This window comes from Boleophthalmus pectinirostris, unplaced genomic scaffold, assembly GCF_026225935.1.
Source record: "Boleophthalmus pectinirostris isolate CB_2022bp ecotype Guang Dong unplaced genomic scaffold, ASM2622593v1 HiC_scaffold_22, whole genome shotgun sequence".
Classification (NCBI taxonomy): Eukaryota; Metazoa; Chordata; class Actinopteri; order Gobiiformes; family Gobiidae; genus Boleophthalmus; species Boleophthalmus pectinirostris.
Genome location: NW_026571190.1, coordinates 39,054,868 through 39,072,367, shown reverse-complemented (window position 1 = coordinate 39,072,367; position 17,500 = coordinate 39,054,868). Strand labels below are relative to the sequence as shown.

The window sequence follows — 17,500 nt, the reverse complement described above, 5'->3', positions numbered from 1 at the left end:
AAAATCATATTGGAAAAATGTGTTTCTTCTGTGTAAATTGTGCTGTTATATAACATTACATATTTATTATAGAACATACATATAACATATACCATTAAAACATAATTAGGTCACCATGTCACCTTTCATATTCTTGAAAACGTTTTAACGTGTTTTATAAATTTCACTTTGGTTTTTGCTTCTCCTTGTTTTGCTCCCCATGTTAAGTCACTCCCCCTTCAGGGCACTATGACAACACAATCAGCATGCATTTTGCTAATGAAAAAAGTTAAGTTGTAGTGCACTGTTTTGTGTCATGTTTTTGTATATTCATGTAGAATTGTCGTTCGGGAGCATGGATGGTGTAAGCTTGTGGGCGGAGCCTCGTACGGAATCTTACAGCTAACCTTAAGGAGGGTTTGAATCGGGCCTGGGAGAGATCACAAGATTACTCAAACATGCACGGATGACATCAACATCAAACCTCTTCAGACATGTTTTCGATGAGGAAACATTATAACATGTTAGAACGCAAAAAAAAAAAAAAAAAAAAAGACAACAAAACCCGAAGATTGAAGACGTGTTTAGTTTCTCACCTTAAACTGGAGAAAAGCGTGGTGCGTTTGAAAGCGATATGGAAATCCACATGCTGTTTTAAATTAAAGCCGTCCCCTCAGAAGGTGTTTTACTTTGGCCTTCTCTGTGGAGTTCAAAGGCTCATTCCGATAACATATTTGGACAGAGAAAAATGTGCTCCCAGTGCATTGTGGGTATCGTGTGATTCGTGTGCCGCGGGGCATTAGCGCATACGTGTCCACTGTTATTAATCACCGTGACACCGCGACTGAAATGACCCTTTTCATTTGGCTCGGGCTCGTGTTTGAGTTTCTGCGGTGGACGAGCTGCAGCTTGTGTCTGTGCTTCCTCCTGTTTGTGTCTCGTCACGTCTGAGAAACTCATTCACAAAAACACTTCACTTTGTTTCTGCGCAGTTTAACGCCATAGAAGCATTATTATTACTAGTAGTAGTAGTAGTAGTAGTAGTAGTAGTAGTAGTAGTAGTAGTAGTAGTAGGGTAGTAGTAGTAGTAGTAGAGTAGTAGTAGTAGTAGTAGTAGTAGTAGTAGTAGTAGTAGTAGTAGTAGTAGTAGTAGTAGTAGTAGTAGTAGTAGTAGTAGTAGTAGTAGTAGTAGTAGTAGTAGTAGTAGTAGTAGTAGTAGTAGTAGTAGGGTAGTAGGTAGTAGTAGGGTAGTAGTAGTAGTAGGGTAGTAGTAGTAGTAGTAGTAGTAGGGTGGTAGTAGTAGTAGTAGGGGTAGTAGTAGTAGTAGTAGTAGTAGTAGTAGTAGTAGGTGGTAGTAGTAGTAGTAGTAGTAGTAGTAGTAGTAGTAGTAGTAGTAGTAGTAGTAGTAGTAGTAGTAGGGTAGTAGGGGTAGTAGGGGTGGTAGTAGTAGTAGTAGTAGTGGTAGTAGTAGTAGGTAGTGGTAGTAGGTGGTGTAGTAGTAGTAGTAGTAGGGGTAGTAGTAGTAGTAGTAGTGGTAGTAGGTAGTAGTAGTAGTAGTAGTAGTAGTGGTAGTAGTAGGTGGTAGTAGTAGTAGTAGGGTAGTAGGGTGGTAGTAGTAGTAGTAGGGGTGGGTAGTAAGTAGTAGTAGTAGTAGTAGTAGGTAGGTAGTAGTAGTAGTAGGTAGTAGTAGTAGTAGTAGTAGTAGTAGTAGTAGGTGGTAGTAGTAGTAGTAGTAGTAGTAGTAGTAGTAGGTAGTAGTAGTAGTAGTAGTAGGGTGGTAGTAGTAGTAGTAGTAGTAGTAGTAGTAGTAGTAGAGTAGTAGTAGTAGTAGTAGTAGTAGTGGTAGTGTAGTAGTAGTAGTAGTAGTAGTAGTGTAGTAGGTAGTAGTAGTAGTAGTAGTAGTAGCGTAGTAGTAGTAGTAGTAGTAGTAGTGGTAGTAAGTAGTAGTAGTAGTTGTAGTAGTAGTAGGGTAGTAGCAGTAGGACTAGCAGTAGCAGTAGTAGCACTCGTAGCTGTAGTAGTACTAGCAGCAGCAGTAGTAGTAGTAATAAGGGTAGTAGTAGTAGTGGTAGTAGTAGGACTAGCGGTAGTGGTAGTGGTAGTAGTAGCAGTAGTAACAGTAGTAGCGGTAGCAGCACTAGTAGTAGTAGTAGTAAAACATATTAATACTGTCTACACTGGTCTGAGTACTTTTCATTACAGATGTGCAGAATATTTACCAATACCATTTTCAGATCAGCCCATTATTTGTACATTTTAAACTCTCACCCTTAACTCTTTCACTTTCACTTTCTCTTTTCAGTCCCACTGCGCCCAGTACTCGGCCGAGAAAGCGCGAGGAGGAGAAAATGTGCGACCACCTGATCCGCGCCGCCAAATACCGCGACCACGTGACCTCCACGCAGCTCATCCAGAAGATCGTCAACATCCTCACGGACAAACACGGGGCCTGGGGCAGCTCCGCCAAGAGGTAAGACTCAAAACATCACCCCGAGACGAATGAGGTCCTAATGTCGCACCGGCCGCGACGCCCGTAACGACACCCCCCCCCTCATCTGTCAATCCAAGGACGTTTAATTATTAAGCAGCAAACTGTCTCTTCTATCACTCCGACGCAGCGGATTGTGAAGAGGAAAGGTTATTTTTCTTGCAGCTCTGTGTAGCTTTAAGCGTTTCCATTACTAACTGGGATGGATTTCACTGTCTCGTTTAAGAAAGAAAGAAGGAAGGATAATAGAATTCAGGTCCACGCAAAAGTGTTTTCGTTTCTAAACATTTTATACGTTTATGTACGGATTTAGGACTTCAGAAAGCATTGCTAAAAAAAAAAAAACTAACAAAAAAAAAACAAAATCAATGTTCAATAACCATCTCTAAAATTCTACTTAGGGATGGTCCCCACTTTTCACTTCCAAGTTTTTCTTATAACTGTGTGTATTCTTAAGCGTTTCCGTTACGAACTTGAATGCATTTTAGTGTCTTGTTTAAGAAAGAAAGAAGGATAATAGAATTCAGGTCCATGCAAAAGTTGTTTTCATTTCTAAACATTTTATACGTTTATGTACTGGTCATGGGACATCAGAAAGCATTGCTAAAAACAAACTATCAAAAAACAAAACAAAATCAATGTTCAATAACCAGGGTCTAGAATTTTGTAGAGTGGCAGTCCCCACTTTTCACCTCACGTTTTTCTTATAGCTGTGTGTATTCTTTAAGCGTTTCCGTTACGAACTCGAATGGATTTTAGTGTCTCGTTTAAGAAAGAAGGAAGGATAATAGAATTCAGGTCCATGCTAAAGTGTTTTCGTTTCTAAACATTTTATACGTTTATGTACGGATTTTGGGACTTAAGGACGCATTGCTAAAAAAAACTAAACTAACAAAAAAACAAACAAAAACTAAATCAATGTTCAATAACCATCTCTAAAATTTTGCTGAGGGTTGGTCCCCACTTTTCACTTCACGTTTTTCTTATAGCTGTGTGTATCTTTAAGCGTTTCCGTTACGAACTGGAATGGATTTTAGTGTCTCGTTTAAAAAAGAAGGAAGGATAATAGAATTCAGGTCCATGCAAAAGTGTTTTTGTTTCAAAACATTTTATACGTTTATGAACGGGTCATGGGACATCAAAAAGCATTGCTAAAAAAACTAACAAAAAAAACTAAACTAAATCAATGTTCAATAACCATCTCTAAAATTTTACTTAGGGATGGTCCCCACTTTTCACCTCACGTTTTTCTTATAGCTGTGTGTATTTTTAAGTGTTTTTGTTATGAACTCGAATGGATTTTAGTGTCTCGTTTAAGAAAGAAGGAAGGAAGGATAATAGAATTCAGGTCCATGCAAAAGTGTTTTCGTTTCTAAACATTTTATACGTTTATGTACGGATTTTGGGACTTAAGGACGCATTGCTAAAAACAAAACTAACCAAAAAAACAAAACAAAATCAATGTTCAATAACCAGGTCTAGAATTTTGCAGAGTGGCAGTCCCCACTTTTCACTTCACGTTTTTCTTATAGCTTTGTGTATTTTTAAGCGTTTCCTTTACTAACTCGAATGGATTTTAGTGTCTTGTTTAAGTAGTAAGGATAATAGAATTCAGGTCCATGCAAATTTTCAAGTATTTTTATATTTTTGGTTTGACATTTTCATTTCTAACCATTTTATATGTTTATCTACGGGTTTTGGGACATCAGAAAGCATTGCTAAAAAACAAAATCAATGCTACTCTTCAGTAACCAGCTCTAAAATTTGGCTGAAGTCCCTACTTTTCACCTCACATTTTTCTTAATTAACATCCATGCAAATTTTAAAGTATGTTAATATTTTTAGATTGTCATTTTCATTTCTAACCATTTTATACGTTTATATACGGGTTTTGGGATGTCCGAAAAGTACTGCTAAAAAGCAAAAAAACTAAATCAATAGCACTGTTTGTTCTGTAACCAGCTCTAAAAATTTGCCGAACAGCAGTCCCCACTTTTGACTCCACTTTTTTTCTTATAGCTCCGTGTAGCTTTAAGCATTTGTTTCATTTTTGTTTCTAACCATTTTATACGTTTATGTACGCATTTTGGGGCATTGGATAGCTATTGCTAAAAAACAAAATACTAAATCAATGGTATTCTCACCACTGTTTGTTCAGTAACCAGCTCTAAAAATTTGCTGAATGGCAGTCCCCACTTTTCACCCCACTTTTTTCTTATAACTGTGTGTATCGTCAAGCGTTTCCAGTACAAACTGGGATGGATTTTACTGTCTCGTTTGAGAAGGGAGGATAATAGAATTCAGGTCCATGCAAAATCTTGTTGTGTTTATATTTGTAGTTTTTCATTTTCATTTCTAACCGTTTCATACCTATATATACGGATTTGGGGATATCCAAAAGGTATTCATAAACAAAAAAACTAAATCAATGGTACTCTCATCACTGCTCATTCAGTAATCAGTTCTAAAATTTGGATGAATGGCAGTCCCCACTTTTCAGTTACTAACTCGGATGGATTTCACTGTCTCGTTTGAGAAAGAAGGAAGGATAATAGAATTCAGGTACATGCTAATTCTCAAGTATTTTTAGATTTGGGGGTTTTAGGAAAGAAAGCTATTGACAAAAAACTAAAACAAAAAACTAAACCAATGGTACTCTTGTCACTGCTTGTTCAGTTACTAGTGGGAGTCCCCACTTTTCACCCTCAATTCACACACTTGTATTATTCTGGAGAAATCCTGAATCTGTGTCTAGTGGTTTGGTCTCTCGTTCTATTGTTAAAAACATACAAATAGAAAAAGTTAAATACAAAAACTAGTACTACTACTCATTTAAACAGATGTCAGTACTAATACAATTCAGATATTATTTTGTATAAAAAGACATCGAAATTTTCCTAATGAGCCAACACTCGTGCCAGGATCTACTTTCACTATCCAATAATAATCAAAAAATCAACTCAAAATAACTCAAAACTGGTCTTTGATTAAAAAATAAATAAATAAATAAATAAAATTATATATTGACCTCGAGGCACAGCTGTGAAATGTGGAAACTTTGAGGATTTGAATATAACATATATATATATAATAGTTCAGTTATTTGCGTTTTTTTAATTTTCTAAATAAATCCAAATCTCTTGCTTCGTATATTTGATTTCTTCAGTTTTGAAAGTGGTAAACTAAGAAAAAAAAATGCTTTTTTGTATTTATATTTGTTTATTCACGGGCTGATGCATTAAAAAACAAGATAATGCAAAAGAAACAACACATACACTTGTAAATATGCAGGATTGTAGCCAAAGCTGCTTCCCATTTTTCAGTTTTTCCTTTTTCCAATTTCTGTCTTTCCACTCAAATCAGGTTTCGTTGCAGTTTTCGCCGAGTTAACACACCATCTTTTTGCACGAGGAAATCCTTTTTAAACGACCTCCTCTCTCTCCAGAACAATGAGCCTTCCATTGTGTGTTTGTTTGACCCAAAAGGCAGCAGCAGCAGCAGCAGCTCCAGCAGGGCCCGGTGCAGATCCCCCCTAATGATGCTTTTTGTGCTGCTGGCGTGTAATGGTGTGAGTGGCTCATGCTTGTTAGCCCACTCCAACTCTCCAGGGACTTTTCCACCGCGGGTTCGCTCACTGCTCTGTACCACTGCCATGTTAGAGAGCAAAATACTGATATACAAGCCCGGGCGAAGGTTTGGACTCACCCTCTTGTGTTTTTTTGCTCTTTTCTGTATGTTTACTACTTTCTACATTTGAAATACACGCAGAAAACATCAAATATATGAAGAAAAATGGACAGAATTATGTCGCTAAGTAAAAAAAGAAGCATGAAATTGAATGAGAAGGTGCGTCCAAACTTTCTGATCGATGTTAGAATGTTGTTTCCTCACCGCAAACAGACCTGGAGTTGTGTTTTGTTTCATTCACACATGTTTAACAAACGGAAAACACTCGGGCTGTGTTCAGACCGCAGCCTGAAGTGACCCAAATCCAAAGTTTTTGGCTTCTTTGCTCCTGTATCTGATCTTTTGATGACAGTCCCGAACAACACAGATCTGATTTTTTTTTCAAATGCGACCCAGAACACTTGGACATGTGCTCGACATCACAAAAAATCAGAATTCACAAAAAAATCCCAATTGAGTATTAAACCCTGCAGTCTGAACGTAGTGATGACGTGGTAATACATGAAGGGCTCCACTCTGTTTTTAAACTCCATACACCTTCACTAGAATCGTTTGGATGATTTTTTGAGCTTTGGAGATGTACAGACTAATAATAAAGGATTACGCAAACAAGAGGTGACCCCACTGACAGTCAGAAGGTGTTTTTGAAAGTATATTTTAGCAATGAAAACACCCAGAATCGAATAAATGCATCTTATATAAGTTAAACATCATATTCTGGAAAACTACAGACAAAGTAATAACATGTAAGTCACTTCTTAAGACTCATTTTTATCGGTTGGTCTTCCTTTACCTGGTCTTAGCTTAAGAACTCAGCCTAAATGCGTAGAGTTTGCGTGTTAAATGTGTGAATGAAACGAAACACAACTCCAGGTCTGTTTGTTATGAGCTCAGAAGAGTCGAGTTTGTGTAATATAGGAGCTAGAAATGAACTAAATTGAGTACTTCTTCATACTTAAACATATATAACAAAAACAAAAACAAAAAAAACACTCAATGAGAAAGTGAGTGTGTATATTAGTGTTGTAGTCAAGACTGCACCAAGACCACAGGGTCCCGAGACCTCAGAGAGTCGAGACCGAGACGAGCGTTGTCATTTTCTACATTTATTTGTATTTTACAGTTACTTTAGATCATATATATCAATGTTTTTATAAATATATCTCCATTTATGACTCGTCGAGTGTCAGACCTTGAAACCGAGACAAGATCGAGTCTGAGCGCCTTCAAGACCGAGACAAGACCAAGTCCAAGTGCCTTCAACACTGAAACAAGGCCGAGTCCAAGCCCGTTCAAGACCGAGTCCGAGTGCGTTCAAGACCGAGACAAGGCCAAGTCCGAGCGCCTTCAAGACCGAGATGAGACCGAGTTTGAGCGTCTTTAAGACTGAGACAAGACCAAGTCCAAGCGCCTTCAAACCGAGAGAGTCCGAGCGCCTTCAAGACCGAGAAGACCGAGTCTGAGCGCCTTCAAGACCGAGACAAGGCCAAGTCCGAGCGCCTTCAAGACCGAGAGACCGAGTTGAGCGCCTTCAAGACCGAGACAAGACCAAGTCCAAGCCTTCAACATGAGACGAGCTGAGAGCCCTTCAAGATAGAGTCCGAGTGCGTTCAACACGAGACAAGACCGAGTCCGAGCGCCTTCAAGACCGAGACAAGACCAAGTTTGAGCGCATTCAAGACCGAGTCAAGACCGAGTCCGAGCGCCTTCAAGACCGAGACGAGACCGAGTCCGAGCGCCTTCAAGACCGAGACAAGACCAAGTTTGAGCGCATTCAAGACCGGGTCCGAGTGCGTTCAAGACTGAGACAAGACCAAATCTGAGTGCCTTCAAGACTGAGTCAAGACCGAGTCCAAGCACCTTCAAGACCGAGACAAGACCAAGTTTGAGCGCATTCAAGACCGAGTCAAGACCGAGTCCGAGTGCGTTCAAGACTGAGACAAGACCAAATCTGAGTGCCTTCAAGACCGAGACAAGACTGAGTCCAAGCTCCTTCAAGACTGAGTCAAGACCGAGTCCGAGCGCCTTCAAGACCGAGACAAGACCAAGTTTGAGCGCCTTTAAGACTGAGACAAGACCAAGTTTGAGCGCATTCAAGACCGAGTCCGAGCGCGTTCAAGACCGAGTCAAGACCGAGTCCAGAGCGCGTTCAAGACCGAGACGAGACCGAGTCCGAGCACCTTCAAGACCGAGACAAGACCGAGTCCAAGCTCCTTCAAGACCGAGACAAGACCAAGTCCGAGTGCCTTGAAGACCGAGACAAGACCAAGTTTGACCACGTTCAAGACCGAGTCAAGACCGAGTCCGAGCACCTTCAAGACCGAGACAAGACCAAGTTTGAGCACCTTTAAGACTGAGACAAGACCAAGTTTGACCTGCGTTCAAGACCGAGTCAAGACCGAGAGTCCGAGTTTGAGCGCCTTCAAGACTGAGTCAAGACCGAGTCCGAGTGCGTTCAAGACCGAGACAAGACCAAGTCAGAGCGTGGTCGAGTCTGAGACGAGACCAAGACCACAAAAAAACGGTCTCGGTGCCAAGACCGGTCTGGAGTACTACAACACTAGTGTTGTGTATATATTTTATTTTGTATTTATCCAGCCTCATTTCTTCCCTTTTCAAAACATTTTTATTAACCCGATCTAATTTCTTCCATCTTTTTTTTGTTTTTCTATCAATCCGATCCCATTTCTTCCTCTTTTCTTTCCTCCTCGCCGCTGCGTTCCTCCCGCGTTCTCCCCGCTCTGAGCTCTGTGCCGTGGAGATGTGCGTGCCAGAGCGGTCCCCCCATTAGCTCGCCTTTATGCTGCCGCGGTATTGATGGTTTTCCTAATGGCGGGCGATGGGCGCAGGGAGCTGTTGGCACCGCGCCTCGGAGTGCAGCGCGCTTTTAATAAATCACAATCAGACTTGTGCCATTACATCAATATTTTCGGTCAATTACTGTGAAGGTCAGGTGGTGCGGCGTCGCGAGGGAGCCCTGGCAACGCGGGCACGGGAGAAACATCTGGGGCGAGAGTAAAACCGGGGAGGATGGTTGGTCGAATACAAATAAGCTGTAGGCTCTGAGCGCAGCACGCTACCTCGCTCACGGTAACTCAGAGCGAACACTCACTTTTATTAAAATCGTAAAACATGAAATAAGCCTGCTATAAAAATTCAAATTGGGTAAAGGTGCACTGTGGAACTTTTCGGCTGGGGAGGTTTGTCATTTGCTTTTTTCTATGGATACATCACTGGTCCGTCTGGAATGTTCCATAGATTTACTTTACGTTTAGTCAATCACAGGTGGTTTTATAGCTCAAAAATACAGAGAAAAACGGGCGTTCTGACTGTGAGCGGGGTCGCCTCTCCACAGATCTGAGCTGTAACTTGGTCTGGTTTGGGTTTCATAAAGATAAAAAGGTTTAATGTCATACTGAGAAACATTCCAGACAAAGCAAACAAAACATCTCCATGGAGAAATGTGTTTAACAGACGCTCCACCAGAAAAGTTACACAGTGCAACTTTAAATAAAGATAATCTCTGGGTCCTGGTCTTGGTCCTGGTATCTGGGTCCTGGTATCTGGGTCTTGGTCTCTGGGTCTCTGGTCTCTGGGTCTCTGGGTCTCTGGTCTCTGGGTCTCTGGGTCTCTGGGTCTCTGGTCTTGGTCCTTGTCTCTGGGTCTCTGGGTCTCTGGGTCTTAGTCTCTGGGTCCTTGGTCTCTGGGGGTCTCTGGTCTCTGGTCTCTGGTCTTGGTCTCTGGGTCTCTGGTCTCTGGGTCCTAGTCTCTGGGTCTGGTCTCTGGGTCTGGTCTCTGGGTCTCTGGTCTTGGTCTTTGTCTCTGGGTCCTCTGGTCTCTGGGTCTTGGTCTCTGGGTCTCTGGTCTTGGTCCTTGTCTCTGGGTCCTGGTCTCTGGGTCTTGGTCTCTGGGTCTTGGTCTCTGGGTCCTAGTCTCTGGGTCTTGGTCTCTGGGTCCTAGTCTCTGGGTCCTGGTCTTGGTCCTTGTCTCTGGGTCCTGGTCTCTGGGTCTTGGTCTCTGGGTCCTAGTCTCTGGGTCTTAGTCTCTGGGTCTTGGTCTCTGGGTCCTGGTCTCTGTCTTGGTCCTTGGTCTCTGGTCCTGGTCTTCTGGGTCCTGGTCTCTGGGTCCTAGTCTCCGGGTCCTAGTCTCTGGGTCCTAGTCTCTGTGTCCTGGTCTCTGGCCCCTCCGCTGGTCTTGGTCCTGGTCTCTGGGTTCTGGTCTCTAGCCCCTGGTCTTGGTCTTGGTCCTTGTCTCTTGGACCTGGTCTCTGGATTCCGGTTTCTGGGTCCTGGTCTCCGGTCACTGGTCTGGTCTTGGTCCTGGTCTCTGGCCCCTCCGCTGGTCTTGGTCCTGGTCTCTGGATTCTGGTCTCTAGCCCCTGCTCTTGGTCTTGGTCCTTGTCTCTTGGACCTGGTCTCTGGGTCCTGGTTTCTGGGTCCTAGTCTCTGTTCCCTGGTCTGTGGGTCTTGGTCTCTGGCCCCTGGTCTGGTCTTGGTCCTGGTCTCTGAATCCTGGTCTCTGGATCCTGGTCTCTGGGTCCCGGTCTCTGGGTCCTGGTCTCTGGCCCCTGGTCTGGTTTTGGTCCTGATCCTTGTCTCTTAGTCCTGTCTTGGGCCTGGTATTGGTATGGCTCTTGGTCTTGTTCGTGGTCCTGGTCTTGATTCTGGTCCTGGCCCTGATCTTGGTTTGGTCCTCGTCCAGGTCCAGGTCCAGGTCCAGGTTGAGGTCCAGTTCTGAAACTGAAGAAGACCTCAAAAAGTTGATGAAGTAGCTTGGACGAGCTGCTTGACGTATTCGACCGAAATAAACTAGTAGTATGAGTATTATATATATTTATGTATTTATATATATTCATATGTCACTGGAGTTATTATTTTAAGACATATTTGTGTTTTTAACGTGACGTAACCTACCGAAAAACACACGCAAAACTCTCTATATTTATCTTTTCCCCAATTTCTACATGATTCTAGTGAAGGTGTAGGGAGTTTAAAAACACAAACTCTTATTCTAAATACTCAGGGTTTGTGTTTTAAATGTGTGAATGAAACAAAAACACATCTCCAGGATTATAACAGATCAGAAAATAGTGTAACATGGGACCTTTAAAGTATTTTCTAATCTTAGGATTTTATGGAAACCACACAGACACAATCATATGTTTCCCCATCTGTGAAAATCCATTCCTGTAACACAAAGACAATACAACTCTGCACCGTTCAGACCTTTGTTACTGGGAATAAAACGAGTCCCAGCCCATCCCAGGCCTGTCTGCTCACGCGCCGTAAAGCTCCAGACCAAAGCTCCGGTATTCCCCATTCAATAAGAAGTCTGAAAATGAAAATATTATCCTCTCAACGCGCTGATGGGACTCGTTGTTTCCTTCACAACAGGAGTGTAATATCTGGTGACGCCGCGCCGCCCGACTCCGCGCAATTTGTGTCTTAATATCCAGCTTACCGCCGCCTGTCCCCCGGAGGACAGAGGTGTTGGCTGATTTCACTTCACAGCATCCAAACCTTTTTCTCCCAACATGGACTTTTAAAGGGCCCGTGTTACAGAAGACAGAACGGTTTAACACCAGACCGTGAAAGGCTCCAGACAAAAGCTACAGTCCATCCGTCCGAGATCCTCACTCGGATTTCGGACATGACGTCACGTTCGCACTTCAAGCGTTTCATTAAGTTTCGCGCGTAGACCGTGTGTGTAAGAATGGACATAGTTAACGTCCTAGTTCCAGTTTCACATGTCCGACTTGGAGAAAAACATGGAAAGCTGTTATTGTTGATGTTTATCTTCTGTTAGAGACTCTCAGGACGTTTAGCAACACCCGTTTAAAACAAGTCTGGCACTGTTTCCCACATTTTCTTTCCCCAGATTTTGGGAGATTTTTAGGTCTGTAATATACATCTACATACATCTGAAACCACTGATTACTGATACACTGATGCAACAAGAAAATGTCCTCATTAATGTTCAGTAATGATCAAATCCACCTTTATTTTGTGGTTTATGAGTAAATATCTATTGACTTGGGTCACGAAGATTTGTGACTTTTAAATTATGGGTCCCCAGAAAAAAAAAAAGGAAAACTAATACTACCAAACCCACAGGCAGAGATACAGATGCAGTAAAGTACTGCAGTAATACTACCAAACCCACAGGCAGAGATACAGATGCAGTAAAGTACTGCAGTAATACTACCAAACCCACAGGCAGAGATACAGATGCAGTAAAGTACTGCAGTAATACTACCAAACCCACAGAGATACAGACGCAGTAAAGTACTGCAGTAATACTACCAAACCCACAGGATACAGACGCAGTAAAGTACTGCAGTAATACTACCAAACCCACAGGATACAGACGCAGTAAAGTACTGCAGTAATGTGAGTGACTGAAAATGTCATTTAAAGCACCAAAGCTCCAAACACAATGAAAATACTTCATACTTAAAAGTGACACTGGGCACAACCGTCTTGGATTCTGTCTCGGAATCCTCCCTGGTCTCCTTTAAGTTCCTTTAAGTTCCTTTAAGTTCCTTCTGAGTTCCTCTGAGTTCCGCTGTCCGAGGAAAAAGGGCGTGTCAGTGCGTGTTGCTAGACAACGTCCTCGAAACTCCTAGTCGGATGGATATTCTAACTCTCCATGGAGAAAAGCTTTTGATGGACCTTCCCCCGAAAAAAGTTACACAATGCACCTTTTAACACACCAACCCTGCATGTTTAGGCTGAGTTGTTTTCTCGAACAGAAAACACAAGGTCGAGTGTGTTTTTAAACTCAAACTTTTTAAAACTAGAATCATTTGGACGATTTCAGACCTGGAATTACTAATCTCAAGTGAACTAAAGGTAAAAGGAGGTGTTAACTCACAACTCACAATGGCCACGTTTACATGTTTGTTCGTTTTTTATTCCAAATTGATTGTTTTGAATTAAATAGTTTGGAATTAAATTATTCTCCTTGGAGTTTACATGAAAATAATAATTCCGAACTGAGGTTTACATGTAAAACACGTTAAATCATCTTTATTTAATTCCGTTCAGCGTCTGGGGGTGGGGAAGGTTCTGATTGGACAGAGACGCGAACATATTTACGTCGACCGGAAGAAAACACAAACTTCAGCTGCTCCCGGCTTTTCTGTCATCTCAGTTTGTCGTTACTCCACGGACACAAACACGATGCAAACTTTTTCCCGCAGTCGTTCTGATGATAATTGCGCAGCGGCTGGAGGATTCTCTCATCATGGAAGAGTGTCGGAGAAGGAGGAAGAAGACAAACTGAGTCAACGACTGCTCGACCTCAGCCCACTCCCACATCCCGCTCACAAATCCAAAGAGACGTGGAGGAAAGTCCGAAGACACGACTGGTGGAGCCGGATCGTCAGGATTCCGACCCAACCAGCATGAACTGAACGACCGGGATTATTTTTAAGAAGAATAAAAGTTTACATGATCCAGGAATAAATTAATTTGGCTTTAAAATCGGAATAAACCACCCACTTACTTCGGAATTTCGTTTAATTCCGAACAATCATTTTCAATAGGAATTAAGTGTTTACATGCTCTTTTTAAAGCAGAATTAGTTTTTTTAACATTATAACACGACTTAACTCTCACAAGAATCAAATTTCTGTATTAATTTTACGTTATTTTCGTTTTATTGTGACATTTTCCGACTGAATAAACAGCAAATCTTCCAAAACGTGTTCCCGTGACAGCCTTTCCTTGGAGCTCTCCTTTCAACAGACAAAGGCGGCACGTGTGATTTTTCTCGCCCTTGATTGTCAAACGTTGTCTCCCGTTTGAGAAATGGACACTCCGGACCTCGTACCTGTCCAATTCCGCACCGGGAGACTCAGGTGCGCCGCGTCCCGGCTCGCCGTCTACTAATATGTCCCACAAATGAAACAAGATGTCATTTTCCCCCCACCTCGCAATTCCCTCCCTCCCTCCCGCGCGTCCGTGGAGGATCCGGGCGGCGAGGAGTCATCTCTCAGCGAGGGCGGGCGGCGGCGGCGGCGGCGGTCTGAAGGGGGCAGCGCGGGGTGAGATGAGAGCGGGTGATGGACAGTGCCAGTCTCCCAGGACACGCCCACTTCTCATCTTTTCCCCCTCGCGTCTCGGCTTTATGGGCCTGGAATAGAAAGACTAATGTACCATGGAAATGCACTTCGGATACAGCGGGAGGAGGAGGGAGACCAGCACAGGATCAAATATAATACTACTACTACTACTACTACTACTACTACTGCTACTACTGCTACTACTGCTACTACTGCTACTACTGCTACTACTGCTATTACTACAGTACTAATACAGTACTGTACAATATTACTGCACTCTGGATACAGCGGGAGGAGGAGGGAGACGAGCACAGGATCAAATATACTACTACTACTACTACTACTACTACCACTACTACTACTACTACTACTACTACTACTGCTAATACTACTACCACTACTACTACTACTACTACTACTACTACTACCACTACTACTACTACTGCTATACTTTACTACTATACAGTACTGTACAATATTACTGCACTCTGGATACAGCGGGAGGAGGAGGGAGACGAGCACAGGATCAAATATACTACTACTACTACTACTACTACTACTGCTACTACTGCTACTACTACTACTACTGCTACTACTGCTGCTACTACTGCTACTGCTACTACTGCTATTACTACAGTACTAATACAGTACTGTACAATATTACTACTACAGCGGAGGAGGAGGAGACGAGCACAGGATCTACTACTACTGCTACTACTGCTACTACTACTACTACTGCTACTACTACTACTACTACTACTACTACTACTACTACTGCTACTGCTATTACTATTACTACAGTACTAATACAGTACTGTACAATATTACTGCACTCTGGATACAGCGGGAGGAGGAGGAAGAGGGAAAGGCTGAGAGGATGGGAACTCTTCAGAATAACATATACTACTACTACTACTAATACTATTAGTACTATTACTGCTACTACTACTACTAATACTAGTACTACTATCAGATATACTACTACTGCTACTACTACTAGTACTACTACTACTACTACTACTACTACTACTACTACTACTACTACTAATACTAGTACTACTATCAGATATACTAATACTGCTACTACTACTACTACTACTACTACTACTACTACTACTACTACTACTAGTATTTCTACTGCTACTATTACTGCTACTACTACTACTACTAATACTAATACTAGTACTACTATCAGATATACTACTACTGCTTCTACTACTACTACTACTACTACTACTACTACTACTACTACTACTACTACTAGTATTTCTACTGCTACTATTACTGCTACTGCTACTATTACTAATACTAGTACTACTACTAGTATTCTACTGCTACTAGTACTGCTTCTACAACTGCTACTTCTATCTACTACTACTACTACGAGTACTACTACTGATACATCTACTACTACTACTAGCATTTCTACTGCTATCTACTACTACTACAGCACTGCTATTACTACTACTAGTAGTACTACTACAACTACTGCTGCTTCTACTAGTAGTAGTAGTAGTACTACAACTACTACTACTGATACTACTATGAGTACTACTGCTACTATTACACTATTATTGCACTTCTATTACTGCTACTTCAACTACTACTACTACTACTACTACTAGTACTACTACTACTACTACTACAACTATTACTAATACTAATATTAATGCTAGTGATACTAACACTACTGCCTACTACTACTACTACTACTACTACTACTACTACTACTACTACATGTACTACTACTACTACAACTATTACTAATACTAATATTAATACTAGTGATACTAACACTACTACCAATATTACTACTACTACTACTACTACTACTACTACTACTACTACCTCTACAAATAACTCTAAACTATGTTGTAGTGTCTCTGTGTATCTGAGTCAATCTGCATTTTCACAAATAAATACACCAAAAAAACACCAAACCTTCAGCTCGTTTCCTCCTCCTTTTTTCTGCTGTTGTTTCCACATGAATCTGTCAATCTAAACTAAACGATTAACCGATTAATCGACTAAACGACTAAAAAAAAACCTCCGCCCAGTCCAACTCATAATAATAAAAATAATTCTGCGTGTGAAACCGCGACGTTGAGTTTTACGTTTGCCTCCAGATTTCCTCGCGTTCTATTGTCTCCTGTTTCCTGACTTCCTTTTTTTTTTTTTTTTTTTTTTTTTACACTTGTGGAGTAAACATCGCTCTCCGTGGATTTGTGGCCGATCTTTTTTGAAGTCCGGAGGTTTATCCAGCGTTTGTTCCTGTGCTTCGTCTTCTCCGGACGACTCCCGCGCCGCCGTGAAACAATCCTGCGTCGGATTGGGAGCGAACGAACCTGTGGAAAAAAAAAAAAACTCCGTCTGCGTTATTTACACGGAGGAGTCAAAACCCGCGAGACTATTTTGGGGTTTTCCTGACGCTCTGCAGTCACGTCGGGCCCGAGGGTGTGTGTGGTGTGTGTGTGTGTGTGGGGGGGGTGTTCTGTGTGTGTGTTTATGGCGGAATGTTCAGCGGATGCAACGGAAACACGGTGTGCGCGTTTATAATAACCAGAAAAGTTTGAAAAGTGTCTGAAAGCTCATGGAAAAAAAACACGCAAAAAATATCAAACTACTCTTCTTCTTTCTTCTTCTTCTTCTTCTCTTCATCTTCCTCCTCTTTTCCTCCTCATCTTCCACCAACTATTCTTCCTCCTCCTCCTCTTCCTTCTCCTCCTTCTCATCTTCTTTCTCCTCGTTTCCTCTTCTTCCCTCACGTAAGCAGCTCAATTTCTCTGGCTCTTCCTCCTCCTCCTCCTCCTTCTTCCTCCTCTTTCTATTCCTCCTTCCTCCTCTTCCTCCCTTTCTTCTTTCTCCTCCTCCCTCATATAAGCAGCTGTTTTCTGTTGCTCTTCCTCCTCTCTCCTCCCCTTGCTTCTTCTCCTCTTCTTCCCCCTCTTCTTCCTCCTCCTCCTTCTCCTCGTCCCCCTTCTTCCTCCTCTTTTCTTCTTTCTCCCTCATATAAGCAGCTGCTCCCCTTGTTCTTCTCCTCTTCCTCCTCCTCTTTTCCTCTTCTTCCTCATCCCCCTCTTGTCCTCTCCCTTCTCCTTTCCTCCTCTGCCTCCCCCTCTCCCTCTTCCTCCTCTTCCCTCTCCTCCTCTCTCTCTTCATCCTCACCCCTAACCTCCTCCACCTCTTCCTTCTCCTCCTCTTCTCCTCCTCTTCTTCTCCTCCTCCTCTTCTTCCTCCTGATTCTTCTCTTCCTCTCCGTTATTCTCCTTCTCCACCTCCTC

At 42.2% G+C, this 17,500-nt stretch overlaps 1 protein-coding gene across 1 annotated transcript in view; it reads left to right on the top strand.

The window, feature by feature from the left end:
* Positions 1–17,500, top strand: part of lrba (LPS responsive beige-like anchor protein) — a 702,007-nt gene that overhangs the window by 363,927 nt on the left and 320,580 nt on the right. Inside the window, 2 exon segments of the mRNA XM_055158186.1 lie at positions 2,282–2,308; positions 2,310–2,449. Coding sequence (XP_055014161.1) covers positions 2,282–2,308; positions 2,310–2,449 — 167 coding nt within the window.